Genomic DNA, 22,847 nt, shown 5'->3' on the forward strand with positions numbered 1-22,847 from the left:
AACCCGGGAGGCGGAGCTTGCAGTGAGCTGAGATCTGGCCACTGCACTCCAGCCTGGGCAACAGAGCGAGACTCCGTCTCAAAAAAAAAAAAAAAAAAAAGAATCTTTTAGGCCGGGCGCGGTGGCTCACGCCTGTAATCCCAGCACTTTGGGAGGCCGAGGCGGGTGGATCACAAGGTCAGGAGATCGAGACCATCCTGGCTAACACGGTGAAACCCTGTCTCTACTGAAAATACAAAAAATTAGCCGGGCATGGTGGCGGGCGCTTGTAGTCCCAGCTACTCGGGAGTCTGAGGCAGAAGAATGGCATGAACCCGGGAGGCAGAGCTTGCAGTGAGCCGAGATCGCACCACTGCAGTCCAGCCTGGGCGACAGAGCCAGACTTCGTCTCAAAAAATAATAATAATCTTTTATTAGAAGATTTTTATTGTTTTGATTTACTAAGCTCCTTGTGGGGAGCAGTGCTTGCAAATAGAAGGCACTCAATAAATATTTGATAAAGGATTAAGTGAAAGAATGACCCACTTAGGCCATCAGTTTTAACCAAAATGTGTACAGCTTCTACTGGATCAGGAATTGTCATTTATATTAGTCACATACTGAGAGTAAGTTTTAGGAACCCACCTGTCAACCTTTAGCAGAAAATAATGATTTTAGGCTGGGCGTGGTGGCTCATGCCTATAATCCCAGCACTTTGGGAGGCTGAGGTGGGCGAATCACTTGAGGTCAGGAGTTTGAGACCAGCCTGGCCAACATGGTGAAACCCCATTTCTACTAAAAATACAAAAATTATCTGGGAGTAGTGGCAGGCACCTGTAATCCCAGCTACTCGGGGAGGCTGAGGCATGAGGATCGCCTGAACCCAGGAGGCAGAGGTTGCAGTGAGCTGAAATCATACAACTGCACTCCAGCCGGGGTGACAGAGTAAGAGTGCGTCTAAAAAAAAGAGAGAGAGAAGAATGATTTTGCCCTTCATGCTTAGTGCACACAAGATTGATGTATATGAATCCCACAAATATTTATTGACCATCACCTGCTGTATGCCAGGTGCTTTACTAGATGCTGGAGATCATAAGACAGCAGGATTCTGCCTTGTTGGAGCTTACAGACTAGTGGGGTGGGAGGAGAAAACAAGCAAGTAAATACATAACAGATTTTGAACAGTGCTCTGAAAAAAAATTTGCTGTGATTAAGAGAACAGAAAAGGTCTTGGTTTTAATAGAGAGGTCAAAGAGACCCTCTTTGAGGGAGTGAGTCATACTGAGGAGCCATCATGCTAGGAGGGCAAGGGGGGTGGAGAGAACAGTCTAGGCAGAGAGAACAATATTGCAAAAGTCCTCAAATAATAAAGAGCTTGTCTGGTTTTAAGTAACTCAAAGAAAACCAGTATGAGCAAAAGAGGTAGAGTGACATGATCTAAAATTAGAGAGGTGAGGCCGGGCGCGGTGGCTCAAGCCTGTAATCCCAGCACTTTGGGAGGCCGAGACGGGCGGATCATGAGATCAGGAGATCGAGACCATCCTGGCTAACACGGTGAAACCCCGTCTCTACTAAAAAGTACAAAAAAAAAAAAAAAAAAATTAGAGAGGTGGGTAAAAACTAAATCTTGCACAAACTTTTATGTGCCATTAATGCTTGAATTAACCTTTTAACTTTGTAGCACTGTCACTTAGTGCAGCTGTGCCACTTACCATTCTGTAACCGTGGTGTTCTGTTCAAAGCTGTATCTGTATATTGTCTATATTAAGTGGACATTTAATGGGGCCTGGTTCTCAAAAGTGTTGTCTTTCAAGTTTTTGCAGCTCCATTGTCAAAACAGGAGTGACGGCTGTCCAAAAACAGTTGACCATGCCATTAGCATTTGGAGACCTAGCAGCCTTTAAATATATAGTAATAGGAGCCACCACTTGAGTTTTACTTGATTATCTAAATTTGTTGTTTTTGTTGCATAGTTCATTGTTGCTGCTTTTGTTTTTAAACCTGCAATTGATTATTATTTTTGCAAACAAACACACACACACACACACACACACACACACACACACACACAGACACGATCTATATTTTTTAAAAAGTGCCTGGCTTTTTAGTCATAGCTGTATATGGTGTAGGGCAGGCAGTGGTTGTGTACATTTTTAGGTGAGTTTGTCTTGGGTTCTATGGTGGTTATAAGGGCCTAAAAAAATTACTTAATTATTGACTAACTTCCCTCACTAGAATTTAAACTCCTTGAGGGCCAGGACTTTGTCTTACTATTTTATCCTTAAGTGGCTGAAATGGTTTCTAGGCACATAGTTGACCCTGATATACTTAATGGGTTTGCTGAATGAATGAGTGGCACATGTTAGAAATAGTTTGGCTTAGTTGGAGAAAAAAAGTGTTATTAAGCCCTGTGAACTTTCTGGGTCAGCAGACCAAGATCCTCTATAATAGAAACCAACTATTGCTCAGAGAAATTTGTGATTTTAGTAAAGTACTTGTTAAAAACTCAGAGTTCTATCAAGCCAATCAAGCCATTAAACTTTCTAGCAGGAATGAGAGTCCATGGCCAGTTGTTTTTAAGGTCTACCATTTTACCTCCAGTACAATTCATTAAGTGGTTTGAAAATTGTTGAATTTCTGGCCGGGCGCGGTGGCTCAAGCCTGTAATCCCAGCACTTTGGGAGGCCGAGACGGGCGGATCACGAGGTCAGGAGATCGAGACCATCCTGGCTAACACGGTGAAACCCTGTCTCTACTAAAAAATACAAAAAAACTAGCCGGGTGAGGTGGCGGGCGCCTGTAGTCCCAGCTACTCAGGAGGCTGAGGCAGGAGAATGGCGTGAACCCGGGAGGCGGAGCTTGCAGTGAGCTGAGATCCGGCCACAGCACTCCAGCCTGGGTGACAGAGCGAGACTCGGTCTCAAAAAAAAAAAAAAAAAAAAAAAAAAAAAAAAAAGAAAATTGTTGAATTTCTAAAACCACCTTGTCAATCAGAGTACATTTTCCCCCATTTATACAGAGATCAGATATGACTGAGTTGTACCTCCCACCATTATTAAGTTATGGAGAAGTGGCCGGGCATGGTGGCTCATGCCTGTAATCCCAGTACTTTGGGAGGCTGAGTCCGGTGGATCACCTGAGGTCAGCAGTTCAAGACCAGCCTGACCAACATGGTGAAACCTATCTCTACTAAAAAAAATACAAAATTAGCCGGGCTTGGTGGCACATGCCTGTAATCCCAGCTACTTGGGAAACTGAGGCAGGAGAATTCTTGAACCCAGGAGGCAGAGGTCGCAGTGAGCCAAGATTGCACCATTGCACTCCAGCCTGGGCAACAAGAGTGATACTTGTCTCGAAAAAAAAAAGAAGTTATGGAGAGAGTAGGACAGAATTAAAGATCAATAGGTGAAAAAGAGGATTGTATGCTAGGACCAGGGCCAGAAGAAAACTGAACTAAAAATGGACTTGCTGGGGAAGATAAACTTAAAATATTAAGTCGATTCTTTATTTTATTTCCCACCTTAAATCACCTATGTTCAGTCTGTTTTATTGCCGGCCTGCCTAGGATATGTACCAATAACAGCATCTGGAAACTATTCAAAATTATTTTCCCACAAGAATGATTAAAACCATTTACAGAGACAGTTACCCTGTGTATTGTCATGTTTTGGCGCTTCCTCTTAGAAAAAAAAGGATGGGTTAAGCCACAGTAGAAAAGAAGGTGAATATTGGTTGAAAGAAAATACCATCTGTAAAGTTAAAAAACCTATTTCATTTAGTTGTTATGTTTAAGAAAGTAAGCCCTTAAGAGTCCTTTAGTTCCCCTGAAGCAAAGAGTACTGTAGAAAATAAAGTTACTCTGGGTAGTTAGGAAATTTGTTTTTGTTTTTGTTTTTTAAATTTTTTTAAATTTATTTTTTGAGATGGAATCTCACTCTGTCACCCAGGCTGGAGTGCAGTGGCGTGATCTCAGCTCACTGCAACCTCTGCCTCCCGAGTTGAAGTGATTCTCCTGCCTCAGCCTCCTGCATAGTTGGGATTACAGGCATGCACCATCACACCTGGCTAATTTTTGTATTTTTAGTAGATATGGGGTTTTACCATGTTGGCCAGGCTGGTCTCAAACTCCTGACCTCAGGTGATCCGCCCACTTCAGCCTCCCAAAGTGCTGGGATTACAGGTGTGAGCCACCGCACACCTAGCTGTAGTTAGGAAATTTGAACCCTAGCTTTGCTGCTGACCCTGAGGAAGAAGCACTGGATGAAGAATTGGGAGATCCAAGTTGTCATTTTGGTTATCTTCCATTAGTTTTGCTGTTGTGGACAAGTTACTTTAACTCTTCTTTGTCCTACGTTCTTCATCTTAAAGCTGAGGCTGCAGCAGTAGCTATAACTGAACTTACTCTCTTCTAGATTGTCTTCTAAGCAGAGTACCCTTAGGGAAAGGGATGAAAATTCTCTCATTTTGACCAGAGAGCACTGAAGTTTCTGTTCCATTTGTTCTCCTGCCCTGTTCTCAATGGAAGTTTTCTTACTAATTTTCCCTCTGGGGGCTTTGTTGTTAATGGGACAGGTAGTCAGTTAGGTCTGCCTGTAGGAACCATGTCTAAGTGTGTTTATGATAAGTGAGGAGGACAAGGAGTTTGAGAACAGTACTGATAATGTCAGTTACATTGTTCACCTGAGAAAAGTCACTGTGGTTAATGCTGGTCATTGAGATTTTGATTAAAACCCTAGTAGAGTGAACCTATGATAGAAGCTTAAAACTTAACCCAAATTACTTGTCTTTTATTTTTATAGTTTTATATGAATGGGAATCAGCATTTTCTTTCTTTCTTTTTTTTAATTTTTTTTTGAGACAGAGTCTTGCTGTGTCACCCAGGCTGGAGTGCAGTGGTGCGATTTTGGCTCATTGCAACCTCCACTTCCTGGGTTCAAGTGATTCTTGTGTCTCATCCTCCTGAGTAACTGGGATTACAGGCCCATGCCCACCATACACAGCTAATTTTTATATTTTTAGTAGAGATGGGGTTTCACCATGTTGGCAAGGCTGGTCTCGAACTCCTGGCCTCAAATGATCCGCCTACCTCGGCCTCCCAAAGTGCAGGGATTATAGGCATGAGCCACTGCATCTGGCCTCAAATTACTTGTCTTAAGACAGCCCAAGTAGCATGTAAGGTACATTTTTACCTGACCAGAGTAATATTTAATATTTTCTGAGTTTTTCCAGGCTCATTGCTAAAGTCTCTAAATGCCACATCATTGTGTTTATTGATCCACATTAGTAATCTATTATTTGAATAGAACTCAAGAAACAATTCTAAATGCTTTGGAATTTGGAGGACCAGCTCTGTTTCTCCAGTAATTATGTTGTATTAGGAAAGGCATAACTTGGGGCAAGTGACAGGAAACAATATCACAGTGTAAGATTTACCAGAGCTCTACTGCTTTACAGTAGATCACATTGCAGGTGAGTCATTTTTCAGCCTCTGGAGAAGATGGACTGGAGGAACTGGATTTAGCTGTGATTTCATTGATATTATTAGTATGAGTTGTGAATTGTATATTTATCCTTTTAGGCCTTTAGTAAGAAGAATTGAAGACTCAAGTTGAAACAGAAAGATGTTTGAAGTGTTTTGTTTTTAACCAAGTATAAATGTAGCTACCCCATGCAAAAAAGCAAAATGAGTGTTTGCTTCCTTTGCCAGTGTTGTTTATCTCCTTATAAATCTGTTTACTTAAAACACATCTATTTTCAGTTTCTTCTGACCTTTTACATAATATCTTTAATATCTTTTAACCCCATCAATCCTCTAGCTTCAAGCACAAATGCCAGCCTGATATCTACTTCTTCTACAATTGCCAATATTCCAGCAGCAGCAGTAGCCAGCATCTCAAACCAGGTATGATGCTACTTTTGTTCATCCTGTTTGATAGAGTTCATCTAGCTTACTCTTTCTTCTTTCCATGGTCAGTTTGCCTATCTAAGAGAAAACCAGGAAGAGTATGGGCTGTGGAGACTTTTTTCTGGATACCTTCAGAACTCAGAGCCAGGATGGTATCTTAGGCTACTGTCTAGTTTTTGTTGTTCCTCTGCTGAGTCTCTCTAGAATATGGTTATGTCTGTTCCTTGTAAGTGTTTGTCTTCACTTCCTACTCTGCCTCTACTAGAATGTAAGCTGCATGAAAGTAGGGATTTATTTTTCTATTTTGTTCATTTACATATTCCCAGAGTATAGAAAAATGCCTGCCGCTTACATCAAAGGCACTTGATAAATATATATGGAATGAACAACTCATTATTAATTTTTTGTGGTCTATTCTTGATCACCATTATATTAACTATGCTTAGGAGATCACTGGTAACACCTTCAGTGTTCTAGAGTTTTTTATTTTTGTTTTGATTTGCTGTTTTCTCTACAGCAATTATCATCACCACTGTCTCCTTGGATCTTTTCCTGGCTACAGTTAACATTACTATTCTGGTTCTTATTTTAGTATTATACTGTTTTTGCTTTTTTTTTTTTTTTTTTTTTTTTTTTTTTTTTTTTTTTTTTTGAGATGGAGTCTCACTCACTCTGTCGCCCAGGCTGGAGTACAGTGGTGCGATCTTGGCTCACTGCAACCTCCACCTCTCAGGTTCACGTGATTCTCCTGCCTCAGCTTCCTAAGTAGCTGGGACTATAGTCATGTGCCATCATGCCCAGCTAATTTTTGTGTTTTTAGTAGAGATGAGGTTTCACATGTTGGCCAGGCTGGTTTCAAACTCCTGACTTAGAGAGATCTGCCCGCCTCAGCCTCCCAAAGTGCTGGGATTACAGGCGTGAGCCACTGCGCCCAGCCCTGTTTTTTCTTTTAGTCCACAAATATTTATTGAGTTCCCACCTGTGTACCTGGTATTTTTCTAAGGACTGTCTCTTTCCCTCTCGTAGCTCTTCTTTTTGACCCTGTCTTTGAACGTGGACAGTCTCTATTTAGTTTTTCCACGTGTTAATTACTTCATTCACAGGAATGTTTAACCACGTAATGTCCATTTACTGTTGCCGAAGATTCTAATCCTCCCTCATGATATTTACAGGCTTCCAACTGATTGACATTTTTTTCTTTAATGTCTTGCTGTTTCCCTAAATTCAGCGTATCTAAAATCAGACTTTTATTGCAGCCCTTTTTATGTCTCTTTGTCTTCCAGAAGTAAAACCACTTTTCCCTGACTTCTTAATTCTCGTCAGTGATACTATGTTTTTCTTAACAAACATAGGCCTAAAACCAGACAAGATATCTTCCATTATTTTTCTTACAACCTTACCCAGTCTGGTCATTTCTCAGAACCTTTGAGAAGAATTTCTTTTCCTTTTTGCTGTCATCTCCCATGTTTTGGTATTTTCCCCTTTAATCCTGAATTACCATGGTTAATTGCTCATTTTATTTCCAGTTTTTTCCCCCTTGTGCCTGTTCATTCTGTAAAATACTCTCATTAATTTTTTCTAAATTCTACTTTTTATCATGTTACTGACCTGCTCAGAATCTTTTCATGTGTTTTTTTTGTTGTTGTTGTTTGTTTGTTTGTTTGTTTTGAGACGGAGTCTCGCTCTGTGGCCCAGGCCGGAGTACAGTCGCGCAATCTCTGCTCACCGCAGGCTCCGCCTCCTGGGTTCACCTTCTTTTCTCCTTCTTTCCGTGTTTTTATTGTTGGTTTGAATTTGAGAGTCCCCATTCCCTATTCCCTAACCCACAAGCTATATACTATTGCCTGAAGAATCCAAGTCTCATTACTTTACCAATCATTCAGGCCTACAGAAGTCCTTTGTTTCAACCAGACTCAGCATCTGTGGTCTCTGAATAAAATCTCTTCAGAGCCTATTCATGTTCTTACTTCCTCTGCCTATTAATCTCAGAAAGCTTCTTCACCATCACACTCTACAGTGATAGTTGTCTGTTCTGTATTTCAATCATTTGAGATATATTTTATTGACATTTTGTTGTCTGTCTTCTCTCCTGCTAGATTTTTAACTCCCTTGAGTTCTGCTAGTGTGACTTACTCTTTTCTTTAATATTTCCTTCTTCTGCCCATGCACAAATACACACATACATAGAATTATATTTGGTTTATAAGTAGAGATACCCAGTGACTAATTAGAAATAATTTATCTGATCAGTTAGCTTTTTCTTACTTGCCACCAATATCAGTGTCAATGGATTAGGTGTGTATTTGAGCTGTCATACCCAGTTTTTTTATAGCTTTATTAGGGAGTAGTTGACATACAGTAAACTACACAGATTTAAATTGTACAGTTTAGAAAGTTTTGCCATATATGTGCCTATGAAACCAAAAGTTTTATCCCAATATTTTAAGGAAACTTTTTTTTTTTTTTTTGAGACAGAGTCTTGCTCTGTTGCCCAATCTGGAATGCAGTGGCATGATCTCAGCTCACTGCAACCTCTTGTCTCCCAGGTTCAAGCGATTCTCATGCCTCATATTCCCTAATAGCTGGGACTACAGGCACACGCCACCATGCCTGGCTTATTTTTGTATTTTTAGTAGAGGCTGGGTTTCGCCATGTTGGTCAGGCTGGTCTCAAACTCCTGACCTCATGTGATCTGCCTGCCTCAGCCTCCCAAAAGTACTGGAGTTACAGGCGTGAGCCACTGTGCCTGGCCTTTTTTTTTTTTTTTTTTGAAACAGTGTGTCACCTAGGCTGGAGTGCAGTGGTGCGATCTTGGCTCATTCCACCTTTTGGCCCCCTGGGCTCAAGTGATCTTCCCACCTCATCCTCCCAAATAGCTGAGACCACACGTGTGCATCACCATGCCTGGATTTTTTTTATTTTTTTAATGTTTTTGTATTTTTAGTAGAGAGAAGGTCTCAGTATTTTGGCCAGGCTGGTCTCGAACTCCTGAGCTCATGAGATCCTCCCATCTCAGCCTCCCAAATAGCTGAGACCACAGGTGTGCATCACCATGCCTGGAATTTTTTTTTTTTTTTTTTAATGTTTTTGTATTTTTAGTAGAGAGAAGGGCTCACTATTTTGGCCAGGCTGGTCTCAAACTCCTGAGCTCATGAGATCCTCCCACCTCGTCCTCCCAAAGTGCTGGGATTATAGGCGTGAGCCACTGTGCCCAGCCAGGAAACTATTTTTAAAGAAAACCTGATTGTTTTAGGTAGATAATCAGATTGTTTTTTGTTCGTTTGGTTTTGAGACAGGGTCTCACTCTGTCACCCAGGCTGGAGTGCAGTGGTGCAATCTCAGCTCACTGCAGTGTCCGCTTTCCAGGTTCAAGCGATTCTCGTGCCTTAGCCTCCCAAGTAGCTGGGATTTCAGGCATGTGCCACCACGCCTGACTAATTTTTGTGTTTTTAGTAGAGACAGGGTTTCACCATGTTGGCCAGGCTGGTCTTGAACCCCTGACCTCAAGTGATCCACTCACCTCGGCCTTCCAAAGTGCTAGGATTACAGGCATGAGCCACTGCACCCAGCTGATAATCAGTTTTTAAATTAAGACACTTTAATGTAGGAGATGTGCTTTTTTTGTTTGCTTAAGTTTAAGTTTTGTTTTGTTGTCCTTAGAAGTGCTATTATCTAGTGCAACAGTTTGTAAACCTTAGAGTAGAATCTTTCCCTCAAATTCTGTGCAGAAATGTGGTACATAAAATTGGGGGAAGAGGCTGTTAGAGTAGAAAAAGGGACACTGTGTGTATGTTTATGAGAGTAAAGAGGACCCTTCCCTCTCAGCATTCTCCTCATTCCAAGCCTGCTCCTGGGACATCTCTTGACTCTTAGGTTTCCACAGAATGCATTTTGAAAATAATCAATTTAGATTGGAGACTGTTAGATAGGTAAATGAGAAGTCAAGTTAATGTTTTAGGAAAATAATTATGAATAAGAAAGAGGGAGAAGAAAACCTCTTGTGTTGAGATTAATGTATGCTCTAAGAGTCTTGTTTTCTTATTTCCTTTGGCCTGCAGGATTATCCCACCTATACTATCCTTGGTCAGAATCAGTACCAGGCCTGCTACCCCAGCTCCAGCTTTGGAGTCACAGGTCAGACTAACACTGATGCAGAGAGCACCACATTAGCAGCAACCACATACCAGTCGGAGAAGCCTAGTGTCATGGTGCCTGCACCTGCAGCACAGAGACTTTCCTCTGGTAAGCACTGCAGCTCTGAAAAATTTGGCTTAAGGTCACTTCATTCAACAGGTGTTTTTAGGCAATGGTAAGGATGATTTTGTTCTGGCTTAAGTCTGTTGGCTTTCCCTCTCAGGCGAGGAGTATTGGAAGCAGACTATGAGTCGTTGGTAGGTTTAATGTATACCTGATGCTGAGAACAGAACAGAAAAGTATCAAGAACTAAAAGACTGTTTCTAACTCTTACTCTGCCCTCCCTGTAGCTTTAACCCATTTGTCACAGGGAGCTTCAGCATGTTGTAATATTTTGTAAAAGTTGGAGGACTCCAGTTTTAGTCTTGTGCAGGTTTTGAACTGCTGCTAAGGCCTCAGAGCCATAGTTCTTTCTATGTCCTGGATCCCTTTAAGATTCTGAGGAAAGCAAGTCCTTTTCCCTCAGAGAAATACATACAATTTAACCTACAATTTCAGGAGGTTCACAGCTCTGAAATGCATCAATAAATTACAATGTCCAACTTAAAAACCTTTGACATAAAAGCTTAGACACACATTTAATAAACATATGTATACATACTTTATATTTAATGAAAATTTGATAGTTGGCTTTCACATCATGTGGTTCAAGGAAAGCACTGTTTATCATTGGCACTGATGCATGTTTAGAAACAGTGCTATATAACAAGTGAACAGTTTTCTGTGCTGTTCACCCTCCCAGTCTAATAAGTGGACATACAAATGGTCGCTACTTCAAACTTACATAAATTTGAAATAATTACCAGTGTTGATTAAAAACTAAGCTTTTAAAGTCATTTTTCTAAATATCTTTGTTATTTTAACAATTTTAACTTTTGAATAATGGAGAATTTCAAACATAGAGAAAAGTTGCAAGGCCAGTGTGGTGAACACTTACATCCATCATTCATCTTCAACATATCAACTTATAGACAATTTTGTTTCAGGTATACATCATCCAGTTCCCTCCCCAGATTCCAGGCATTGTTCTCTAAACAATAAGTATGGTACTCGTTAACATAACCACAATGGCATTATTCCATCTTTGAAAGTTCAATACTAATAATATCTTAATTTTTTATTATCAAGTACCAAAATGTATTTGTATTTCCAGCTTTCTCATAAATGTTACGAGTTTTGTTTCTCTTTTTGCTTAAAGTAGGATCCAACCCATTCCAAAATGTATACATATTTCAAAACAACATGAAGCATATACAGTTTTTATCTCATTAGTAAATAGAAATAATAAATAAATAGAAAATTTGAGGGAGGGAAATTAGGATCCAAATAAGGACCATAAATTGTGATTGGTGGTTATGGGTATTTTGTGTTTCATCTCTATTTTAACCTATAAATCCTCCCATCTCTTTTTCTCCCCCTTGTAGTTTGTTTGTTGAAGAAACTGGAGTGTTGATCCTATACCATTTCCCAGTCTGAATTTTGACAGTTATATCCTCATAAGGAGGTTTAGCATGTCCTGCTGCCTTCTGTATTTTATTTTAAATTGGTGAATAAACAGTTGTTTTCAACTGTTAGCAATGTATGGAAACATTTTTGGTTGTTACACTAGGTGTGGGGGTGCTTCTGGCATCTCGTGGGTAGATGCTAAGGATACTGCTTAACCAAACATCCTATAATATACAAGACACCCCCCCACAACAAATAATCATCTGGTCCAAATGTCAGTTGTGCCAAGTTGAGAAACTCTGATCTACAAGTTTGACCGTGAAGATTCAGGTTCAGCTTTTTCTTGACAAAACAACTTCATTGATACTTTCTTCCATCATGGGGTAAGGATATAAAGTCTGGTTATAATTTTTCTGATGTTAGCCAGCGCTGATGCTCAGTGCCTAGATGTACACTTCCTAATTGCTTACATAAGGTTTAGCTTTCCAACCTTTATCCCTGCATTATGACTCACAAGGGCAGAGAGTCCGCTAACCCTCTTCCTACCCTGATTCTTATAGCCTATGACTCCTGACAGCGTATGTCTCACTTTTTCTTTCCAGGAGACCCTTCTACAAGCCCATCTTTGTCCCAGACTACACCTAATAAAGATGCTGATGATCAGTCCAGGAAAAACATGACTAGCAAGAACCGGGGCAAGAGGAAAGCTGATGCCACTTCTTCCCAAGACAGTGAATTAGAAGTATGAGAAGAAACCCATTTGAGTTACCTGCTTTGTTTTTTCTCACTTCTTAAGTTTATCAAAAATGTTTTTGAAGCTCACAGAGATAATGTAGACTATGTTATGTGCCCTTTAATTCCTGAGCAAAATAAACTGAATTGGCCATGTAAAAAGAAAAATGCAAAAAGAACAAATTATTCTGTATATTCCAGAAGAGAACAGAAATAATTCATCATATTCAGAAAGCAGAGGGAATTACAAGTCATGTCATACTGTTCTCTATTTAAAATTGTAAAAGGGTCAGGTGCGGTGGCTCACACCTGTAATCCCAGCACTTTGGGAGGCCGAGGCAGGAGGATCGCTTGATATCAGCCTAGGCAACATAGTGAGACCCCCCATCTCTAAAAATATATATTAACAAAAATTAGCTGCACACCTGTAGTCCCACCTGCTTGGGAGGCTGAGATGGGAGGATCACTTGAGCCTGGCAGGTTGAAGCTGCAGTGAGCTATGATCGGGCCACTGCACTCCAACCAGGGCAGCAGAATGAGACTCTGTCTCAGAAAGAAAAGAGAAAAGAAAAGAAATTTAAAAGGAAAGGACTAGAGTGCTTTTAGCCAAGTTTCTGTAAGACGCAAACAGATCTGGTAACTTATTAATGAGACTAGCACTGATTTATTCTGTAGTGTAAGTGCTATATGAGTTTATTATGGACATACATTTGACTTCATCATTAAAGACATAAAGGTCATGCAGAGTGCTAAAAATAGTGAAGTTTTGTATTTTTGTTTTCTGTTTTCAGTTTTTCTATAGTGCTATTATTTAATGAGGGGAAAATATATATTTAACTATGAATCCATTGATAAATGCTCTTAAGACATAGGTGAACTGAGGCTGTATTTGAAGCCTCTCTTTCTCTTTTTTTCAGAGGTTTGGAGTGAAGAAGAAAGTAAATTTCTGATATATTTCTTAGGAAAAACTGAGAACTCATTTTTTAATTGTCTAAAATATACATAAAATTTACCATTTTAGCTGTTTTTAAGTATACAATTTAGTGTCATTATACATTCACAATATTGTATAACCATCACCACTGTGTATTTCTAGAACTTTTTCATGATTCCAAATGAAAACTCTGTACCCGTTAAGCAATACCTCCCCATTCTCCCCTTCTTCTAACCTCTGGTAACCTCTATTCTACTTTCTGTCTGCGACTGCCTATTCTAGATATCTCATATGAGTGGAATCATAGAAAATGTATCCTTGGCCGGGCGCGGTGGCTCAAGCCTGTAATCCCAGCACTTTGGGAGGCCGAGACGGGCGGATCACGAGGTCAGGAGATCGAGACCATCCTGGCTAACACGGTGAAACCCCGTCTCTATTAAGAAATACAAAAAACTAGCCGGGCGAGGTGGCGGGCGCCTGTAGTCCCAGCTACTCGGGAGGCTGAGGCCGGAGGATGGCGTAAACCCGGGAGGCGGAGCTTGCAGTGAGCTGAGATCCGGCCACTGCACTCCAGCCTGGGTGACAGAGTGAGACTCCGTCTCAAAAAAAAAAAAAAAAAAAGAAAAAAAAAGAAAATGTATCCTTTTGTGTCAGACTTATTTCATTTACCATAATGGCTTTGTTTGTTTGTTTGTTTGTTTGTTTTTGGGATGGAGTCTCACTCTGTCGCCCAGGCTGGAGTGCAGTGGCACGATCTCGGCTTACTGCAACCTCTGCCTCCCTTCAAGTGATTCTCCTGCCTCAGCCTCCAGAGTAGCTGGGATTATAGGTGCACACCACCACGCCTGGCTAATTTTTGTGTTTTTAGTAGAGACAGGGTTTCACCATGTTGGTCAGTCTGGTCTCAAACTCCTGACCTCGTGATCCGCCCACATTGGCCTCCCAAAGTCCTGGAATTACAGGTGTGAGCCACCACGCCCTGCCTACCATAATGTTTTTAAGGTTCATCCATGTTGTAGCACATATCAGAATTTCATTCCCTTTTATGTCTGAATATTTTATTATATGTGTATACAGCATTTTGTTTATCCATTCATCTGTTGATGGACACTTGGGGTTTTTCCCTTTGTGCTATTGTAATGCTTCTTTGACCATTGGTGTACAATTATCTATCTGAGTGCATCTTATCAGTTCTTTTTGGTATATATGTAGGAGTGGAATTGCTGAATGATATTGTAATTCTGTGCTCCACTTTTTGAGAAACCACCAAACTATTTTCTGTTGTGGCTGCACGGTTCTATACTCTCACCAGTGATACATAAAGGTTCTAGTTTGTTCACATCCTCACCAACATTCATTATTTCCCATGTTTTTGATAATAGCTATTCTAATGGATGTGAAGTGGTATCTTATTGTGGCTTTAATTTGTATTTCTCTAGTGTAGTGGCACGATCTTGGCTCACTGCAACCTCTGCCTCCCAGGTTCAAGCGATTCTTGTGCCTCAGCCTCCCAAGTAGCTGGGATTACAGGCGCATGCCACCACGCCTGGTTAATTTTTGTATTTTTACTAGAGATGGGGTTTCACCATGTTGGCCATGCTGGTCTTGAACTCCTGACCTCAGGATATAGGTATCTCATATAAGTGGAATCACAGAAAATATATCCTTTTCTCCCAAAGTGCTGGGATTACAGGCATGAGCCACTGCGCCCTGCCCTTTGCCCAGTTTTAAACTGGGTTGTTTGGTTTTTCATTGAGTTGTAGGAGTTCTTTATATATTCTATATTAATATTCTAGAATATTCTAGATTATTAATCCCTTATATTAATCAGATATATAATCTTCAAATATTTTCTCCCATTCTGTAGGACATCTTTTCACTCTCTCAGTACTGTCCTTTGAAGCACAAAAATTTTTAATGTTTAGGAAGTCTGATTTCTATTATTGCTGTGCTTTTGGTCTAATACTTGTTTCTTTTTGTTTTGTTTTCTTAGTGTAATACTTAATACAAGGTTATGAAGATTTTTTATGTATTTTTTCTGAGATTTTCATCGTTTAGCTCTTAAATTTAAGTTCTCCATTTTGAGTTAATTTTGTATGTGGTGTAAGATAATGGTCTAACTTTATTATTTTGTATATGGATATCCAGTTTTCCCAGCACTGTTTGTTGAAACGATGTTCCTTATTGAATGGTTTTGGCATCCTGTTAAAAATTAACTTATGATGTTGGCTGTGGGTTAAATACTAAAAGAAGGTAAAAAAACTAAAAAAAAAGAAAAAGAAAAATTGATCATATTTGTCAGGCTTCATTTCTAGACTCTCAGTTTATTCCATTCGTCTCTATGTCTGTCCTTACGCTAGTACCACACTGTTTTGGTTACTGTAAGTTTTGAAATCAGTGTGAATCCTTCAACTTTGTTCTATTTCAAAACAGTTTTGGCTATTTGGGGTTAGATTTCGTAAGAATTTTAGAATGCAATTTTCTATTTTTTTAAAAACTACTATTGGGATTTTGGTAGGGATTGCATTGAATTTGTAGATTGGTTTGGGTAGTAGTGTCATCTTTACAATATTAAGTCTTCTAATCCGTGAACATGAATGTCTTTCCATTTATTTAGCTATGTCTTCTTTAATTTTCCTCAGCAATCTTTTATAGTTTTCAGTGTATGTGTCTTTTGCCTCCTTGGCTAAATTTATTCCTAAGTATTTTATTTTTTATGCTATCACAAATGGAATTGGTTTTTAAATTTACTTTTCAAATTATTCATTGCAAGTATATGGAAATACAGCTGATTAGCCGGGCGCGGTGGCACAATCTGTAATCCCAGCACTTTGGGAGGCTGAGGTGGGTGGATCACAAGGTCAGGAGTTCAAGACTGGCCTGACCAACATGGTGAAACCCCATCTCTAGTAAAAATACAAAAATTAGTTGGGCCTGGTGGCAGGCGCCTGTAACCCCAGCTACTCGGGAGGGTAAGGCAAGAGAATTGCTTCAACCTGGGAGACAGAGGTTGCAGTGAGCCGAGATCGTGCCACTGCACTCCCGCCTGGGCAACAGAGCAAGACTCTTGTCTTGGGGGGGGGGGATATAAAGAAATACAGCTGATTTCTGCATGTATTTATTAGCTTTAACAATTTTCTCTGGGTTATTTAAGGTTTTCTACATATAAGATCATGTCAGCCAGCCAGGCGCGGTGGCTCACGGCTGTAATCCCAGCACTTTGTGGGCAGATCACCTGAGATCAGGAATTTGAGACCAGCCTGGTCAACATGGCAAAACCCTGTCCCTACTGAAAGTACAAAAATAAAAAAAAAATTAGCCCAGCCTGGTGGTGCACACCTGTAATCCCAGCTACTTGGGAGGCTGAGGCAGGAGAATCGCTTTAACCTAGGAGGTGGAGGTTGCAGTGAGCCCAGATTGCACCACTACCCTTCAGCCTGGGTGACAGAGCGACACTCTTTCTCAAAAAAAGAAAAAAAGATTATGTCATTAGCAAAGAGAGATAATTTTGCTTCTTCCTTTCCAAATTGGATGTCTTTTTTCCCTTTCTTGCCAAATCTCTGTGGCGAGAACTTCCAGTACTATGTTGAATAGAAGAATAGAAGTGGTAAAACCAGACATCCTTGTCTTATTCTTGATCTCAGGAGTAAAACTTTCAGTCTTTCACCACTAGGTATAATACTATATATGGACCTTTTTTTTTTTGGAGACGGAGTCACGCTCTATTGCCCAGTCTGGAGTGCAGTGGCGTGATCTCAGCTCACTGCAACCTCTGCCTCCCAGGTTCTAGCAATTCTCCTGCCTCGACCTCCCGAGTAGCTGGGATTACAGGCACATGCCACCACACACGGTTAATTTTTTGTATTTTTAGTAGAGATAGGGTTTCACCATGTTAGCCAGGATGGTCTTGATCTCCTCACCTTGTGATCCGCCCACTTCGGTCTCTCAAAATGCTGGGATTACAGGAGTGAGCCAGCGTGCCCGGCCGGTTATGGATTTTTTATGTATGGCCTTTATCATATTGATAACATTCACTTCTATCCCTAGTTGATTGAAAAAATACTCAAGCTAGGAATAGAAAGGGTGTTGAATGTTGTTAAATGCATTTTCTCCATCAGTTGAGATTATCATGTAGCTTTTTCCCCCTCTGTTCTATTAATGTGTTGCATTACTTTGCGTAATTTTTTCCAGTAAGCCTTTTGCACTCCTAATTAGTTTTTTTATGTTGAGTGAACTGTCCTTACATCCTTATGTTCTGGGAACTAATCTCACTTGATTATGATGTTTAATTCTTTTTTCTTTTTTTGAGACAGAACCTCACTCTGTTGCCCACGCTGGAGTGCAGTGGCACAATCTCGGCTCACTACAACCTCTGCCTCCTGGGTTCAAGTGATTCTCCTACCTCAGCCTCCCTGCCTCAGCCTCCCAAGTAGCTGAGACTACACGTGTGCACCACCACACCCGGCTAATTTTTTTATTTTAAGCAGAGACAAGGTTTCACCATGTTGGCTGGTCTCAAACTCCTGACCTCAGGTGATCTGCCTGCCTCAGCCTCACAAAGTGCTGGAATTATAGGCATGAGCCACCATGCCCGGCCATGATGTTTAATTCTTTTAATATGCTGCTGAATCGGTTTACCTCTATTTTGTTTAGTTTTGTAGATGTGTGGTTTTTGGGGGTTTTTTTTGGTTTTTGGGTTTTTTTTTTTTTTTTTTTGAGACAGAGTCTCACTTTGTTGCCCAGACTGGAATGCAGTGGTGTGATCCCTGCACACTGCATCCTTGACTTCCCATGCCCAAGTGATCCTCCCGCCTCAGCCTCCCAAGTAGCTGGGACTACTGGCATGCACCACCGGAACTGGGTAATTTTTATGTTTTTTGTAGAGATGGTGTTTTGCCATGTTGCCCATGCTGGTCTCAAACTCCTGGGCTCAAGTGATCTGCCTGCTTCAGCTTCTCACAGTGCTAAGGTTACAGGTGTGAGCCACTGTGCCTGGCCTGTTGAGTATTTTTATATTGATTTTCACAAGAGATGTTGGTCTGTAGTTTTCTTACAGTGCTTTAGTGTGACTTTGGTATCAGGATAATGCCAGTCTCATTGCATTAGTCAGGAAGTATTCCCTCCTCTTCCATTTTTTGTAAGAGTTTAAGGAGGATTCGTGTTAATTCTTTAAATGTTTGGAAGAACTCACCATTAAAACCATCTTGTCCTGGACTTTTCTTTGTTGGGATGTTTTTAATTATGCATTCAATCTTCTTACTAGTTACAGCTCTTACCAGATTTTGTATTCCTTCTTGAGACAGTTTTGGTACTTCATGCTATGTATTTCTAGGAATTTGACCATTTCACCTGAGTTTCCCAATCTTTTGGCATACAATTGTTCATAGTATTCTCTTGTAATCCTTATTTCTGTAAAACTGGTAGTGATGTCCCCACTTTCATTTCTGATTTTAGTCATTTGAATCTTCTCTTTTTTTTTCCCCTTAGTCAATTTAGCTAAAGGTGGTGAATTTTACATTTTCAAAGAACCAACTTTTTGATTCATTGATTTTTCTCGGTTGTTTTTATAGTCTTTCTTTTATTTATCTCTGCTCTAACCATTGTTATTTCCTTCCTACTGCTAGCTTTATGTTTATTTTGCTCTTTTTCTAGTTCCTTAAGATATGCAGTTAGGCCATAGATTTGAGATCATTTGTCTTTTTTAATATATATATAAAATACATATATGTATAATATATTCGTATATATAAAATAAGCTATAATTTTTCCTCATAGTACTGCTTTCACTGTATTCCACGAATTTAATGTTTTATTTCTGTTTTCATTCACCTCAAGGTATATTCTAATTTCACTTATGATTTCTTCTTTGACCCATTGGTTGTTTAGGATTGTATTGTTTAATTCCTACATATTTATGAATTTCCCAGTTTTCTTTCTGTTATTGATTTCTAGTTTCATTCTGTTGTAATTGGAAAATATACTCTTTTTCATATTTTCTTTCCTCAGCGGGTATTTCTATGGGACTTGGATGAAACCATCATCATCTTCCACTCACTTCTTACTGGATCCTATGCCCAGAAATATGGAAAGGTAATTTGAGTCTTCTTTGTTGTAACTGTCCCTCTTCTGACTATATAGTCAGTCCCTCTTCTGACACATAATTGAAATTATTTCTCTGCTACCCCTGTTGGCTGGCTTTTTACTTTCCATGTAAAACTTCAACAAATGGCTTGCAAATAGCTTGTATTAGGCAGGCTACATGGTTAGGCAGAATTGATGGTAAAGCTAGAAACTACTAGAACCAGTGCTGAAAGCTGAAGTTGTAGGAGAATGGCATTTTGTAAAGATTAAAGTATAGAAATGAGGCTCAAAACAGAGCAGAGTCTCAAGATTATATTAATAAATTCCAGAGACTGATGTCTTATTCCTTAACACACTTTTAACAGCCCAAATTGAGCATTTTATTTAGCTAAATATATGCCAGATATATATAAGTAAAATATATAGATAAAATATCTTTCTAAAATAGATTACATCCCTTTTTAAACTAAATACACCAAACAAAACCTGTTATATCTTCAGTGTACATATGAGTTTTAACAGAAGGATGGGCTGTTTTGAGACTATTAGGCTGTGTATTTCTATACTAAATTACCTCCAAGCTTATGTTTTTCAGTTTCTATGAATAAACTTTATACAGATATCTGCCCTCCAGCCAGGTGCAGTGGCGTGCATCTGTAGTCTCAATTACTGAGGAGGCTGAGGTGAGAAGACTCCTTGAGCCTAGGAGTTCGAATCCAGCTTGGGCAACTTAATAAGACCCCATCTCTAAAAATAAAAATATCTGCCTCCTTTGCCTGTCCTATTACTTCCAGTTATTTCATATTGTTACTAATGTTTTTGTTAGGAGGTGTGTTTTTTTGTTTGTTTTGTTTTTTTTTGTTTTTGAGACGGAGTCTTGCTCTTGTCACCCAGGCTGCAGTGCAGTGGCATAATCTCTGCTCACGGCAACCTCTGCCTCTTGGGTTCAAATAATTCTCCTCCCTCAGCATCCCAAGTAGCTTGGGTTACAGGCGCCTGCTGCCATGCCTGGCCAGTTTTTCGGGTTTTTTTGTTTGCTTTGTTTTGTTTTGTTTTTTGAGACGCAGTCTCGCTCTGTCGCCTGGGCTGGAGTGCAATGGTGCGATCTCGGCTCACTACAAGCTCCGCGTCCTGGGTTCACACCATTCTCCTGCCTCAGCCTCCCGAGTAGCTGGGACTACAGGTACCCACCACTATGCCCAGCTAATTTTTTTTTTTTTTTTTTTTGTATTTTTAGTAGAGATGGGGTTTCACTGTGTTAGCCAGGATGGTCTCAATCTCCTGACCTCGTGATCCACCCACTTCGGTCTCTCAAAATGCTGGGATTACAGCCGTGAGCCACCACACCCAGCCTTAATTTTTGTACTTTTAGTAGAGACGGGGTTTTACCATGTTGGCAAGGCTGCACTCAAACTCCAGCCTCAAGTGATCTGCCTGCCTCGGTCTTCCAAAGTGCCAGGATTACAGGTGTGAGCCACTGTGCCTGGCCAGGAGGTTTTTTTTTCTTTTTCTTCTCCTGAGATGGTATCTCACTCTGCCATGCAGACCTGGAGTACAGTGGCACAAACACAGCTCACTGCAGCTTCGATCTCCTGGGCTAAAGCAATCCTCCTGTCTCAGTCCCCCAGGTATCTGGGACTACGGGCACATGCCACCATACCTGGCTAATTTTGTTTTATTTTTGTAGAGATGGGATCTCGCTATGTTGCCCAGTCTCATCTTGAAATCTGAGGCTCAAGTGATTCTCCTGCCTCGGCCTCCCAAAGTGCTGTGATTATAGGCATGAGCTTCTATACCCAGCCTCTGTTCGTATTTTCTGCAGGCTTTTAGTGTCTAGTCTGGCATGCTGACATAAGCTGATAAGCTATATAACTAAACTGATTATAAAAATATACAGGCCAGGCGCAGTGGCTCACACCTATAATCCCAGCACTTTGGGAGGCCGGGGCAGTTGGATCACGAGGTCAGGAGATCGATACTGTCCTGGCTAACACGGTGAAACCCCGTCTCTACTAAAAATATAAAAAATTAGCCGGGTATGGTGGCGGGTGCCTGTAGTCCCAGCTGCTAGGGAGGCTGAGGCAGGAGAATGGCATGAACCCGGGAGGCAGAGGTTGCAGTGAGCCGAGATCGCGCTGCTGCACTTCAGCCTGGGCGACAGAGTGAGACTCCATCTCAAAAAAGATATATATGTGTGTGTGTGTGTGTGTGTGTGTGTGTGTGTGTGTGTGTGTGTGTGTGTGTAGAGAGAGAGAGAGAGAGAGAGACCAGGCATGGTGGCTCTTGTCTGTAATCCCAAATGTGCATAAAAATTTTATATATTGGTCAGGCATGGTAGCTCATGCCTGTAATCCCGGCACTTTGGGAGGCCAAGGTGGGTGGATCACCTGAGGCCAGGAATTTGAGACCAGCCTGGCCAACAGGGTGAAACCTCATCTCTACTGAAAATACAAAAATTAGCCGGGCATGGTGGCACGTGCCTGTAATCCCAGCTATTAGGGAGGCTGAGGCAGGAGGATCACTTGAACCCGGGAGGCGGAGGTTGCAGTGAGCTGAGATTGCACCACAGCACTCCAGCCTGGGTGACAGAGCGAGACTCCATATCAAAAAAAAAAAAAGGAGTCTCGCTCTGTCACCCAGGCTGGAGTGCCATGGTGTGACCTCGGCTCACTGCAAGCTCCACCTCCCAGGTTCACATCGTTTTCCTGCCTCAGCCCCCCGAGTGGCTGGGACTACAGGTGCTTACCACCACGCCCAGCTAATTTTTAGAATTTTTAGTAGAGATGAGGTTTCACCATGTTCGCCAGGATGGTCTTGATCTCCTGACCTCATGATCCACCCGCCTTGGCCTCCCAAAGTGCTGGGATTACAGGTGTGAGCCACTGTGCCCGGCCAAAAAAAATTTTATGTATTTACATATACACATAATATCATTACATGAAAAACTTTTTTTTTTACATTATAAACAAACACTAAGCTTCATGGTGAAATTTTTGGCTTTGACATTTAAGTTCACCTTTGAGGTGAAGAAGATATAATGGGAAGAGCACAGGACTGGGAGTCAGAAGATCAGAATGTGAAAATACAATATATATATCTTGTATTATATGTATCATTATATAAAATTTATATTAAAATAATATATTAATGTAATAAGTATATTTATATATGTGAATGTATTTACTTATATAGTGATGTAATTTATATAAATTATATATCACTGTGTATATATAATGTATATATCTTATACAAATATATACAGTGATATATATGTGTATAAATACACGCGCGCACACACAAACATTTTGAGACAGAGTCTCACTGTGTCACCCAGGCTGGAGTGCAGTGGTGCAATCTCAGCTTACTGCATCCTCCGCTTCCTGGGTTCAAGTGATTCTCCCACCTCAGCCTTCCAAGTACCTTGGACTACAGGTGTGCACCACCATGCCCAGCTGTTTCTGTTTTAACTTTTATAGAGACATGGTTTCACCATGTTGCCGGGGCTAGTCTCAAACTCCTGGGCTTGAGCAGTCCTCCTGCCTTGGACTCCAAAAGTGCTAGGATTATAGGCAT

The 22,847-nt window shown here is 40.6% G+C and overlaps 1 protein-coding gene across 9 annotated transcripts in view; it reads left to right on the plus strand.

Moving 5' to 3' along the window:
* LOC105494555 (EYA transcriptional coactivator and phosphatase 3) overlaps window positions 1-22,847 on the plus strand; it is a 115,624-nt gene that overhangs the window by 66,016 nt on the left and 26,761 nt on the right. For all 9 annotated transcript variants that reach the window (XM_071097751.1, XM_011763070.2, XM_011763073.2 and 6 more), the window contains 4 exons: window positions 5,799-5,884; window positions 9,946-10,129; window positions 12,130-12,269; window positions 19,200-19,283. In XM_071097751.1, the coding sequence (XP_070953852.1) occupies window positions 5,799-5,884; window positions 9,946-10,129; window positions 12,130-12,269; window positions 19,200-19,283 (494 nt within the window). The remainder of the gene's footprint in view (window positions 1-5,798; window positions 5,885-9,945; window positions 10,130-12,129; window positions 12,270-19,199; window positions 19,284-22,847) is intronic.

Source organism: Macaca nemestrina, chromosome 1 (genome assembly GCF_043159975.1).
Source record: "Macaca nemestrina isolate mMacNem1 chromosome 1, mMacNem.hap1, whole genome shotgun sequence".
NCBI classification, from domain to species: domain Eukaryota; kingdom Metazoa; phylum Chordata; class Mammalia; order Primates; family Cercopithecidae; genus Macaca; species Macaca nemestrina.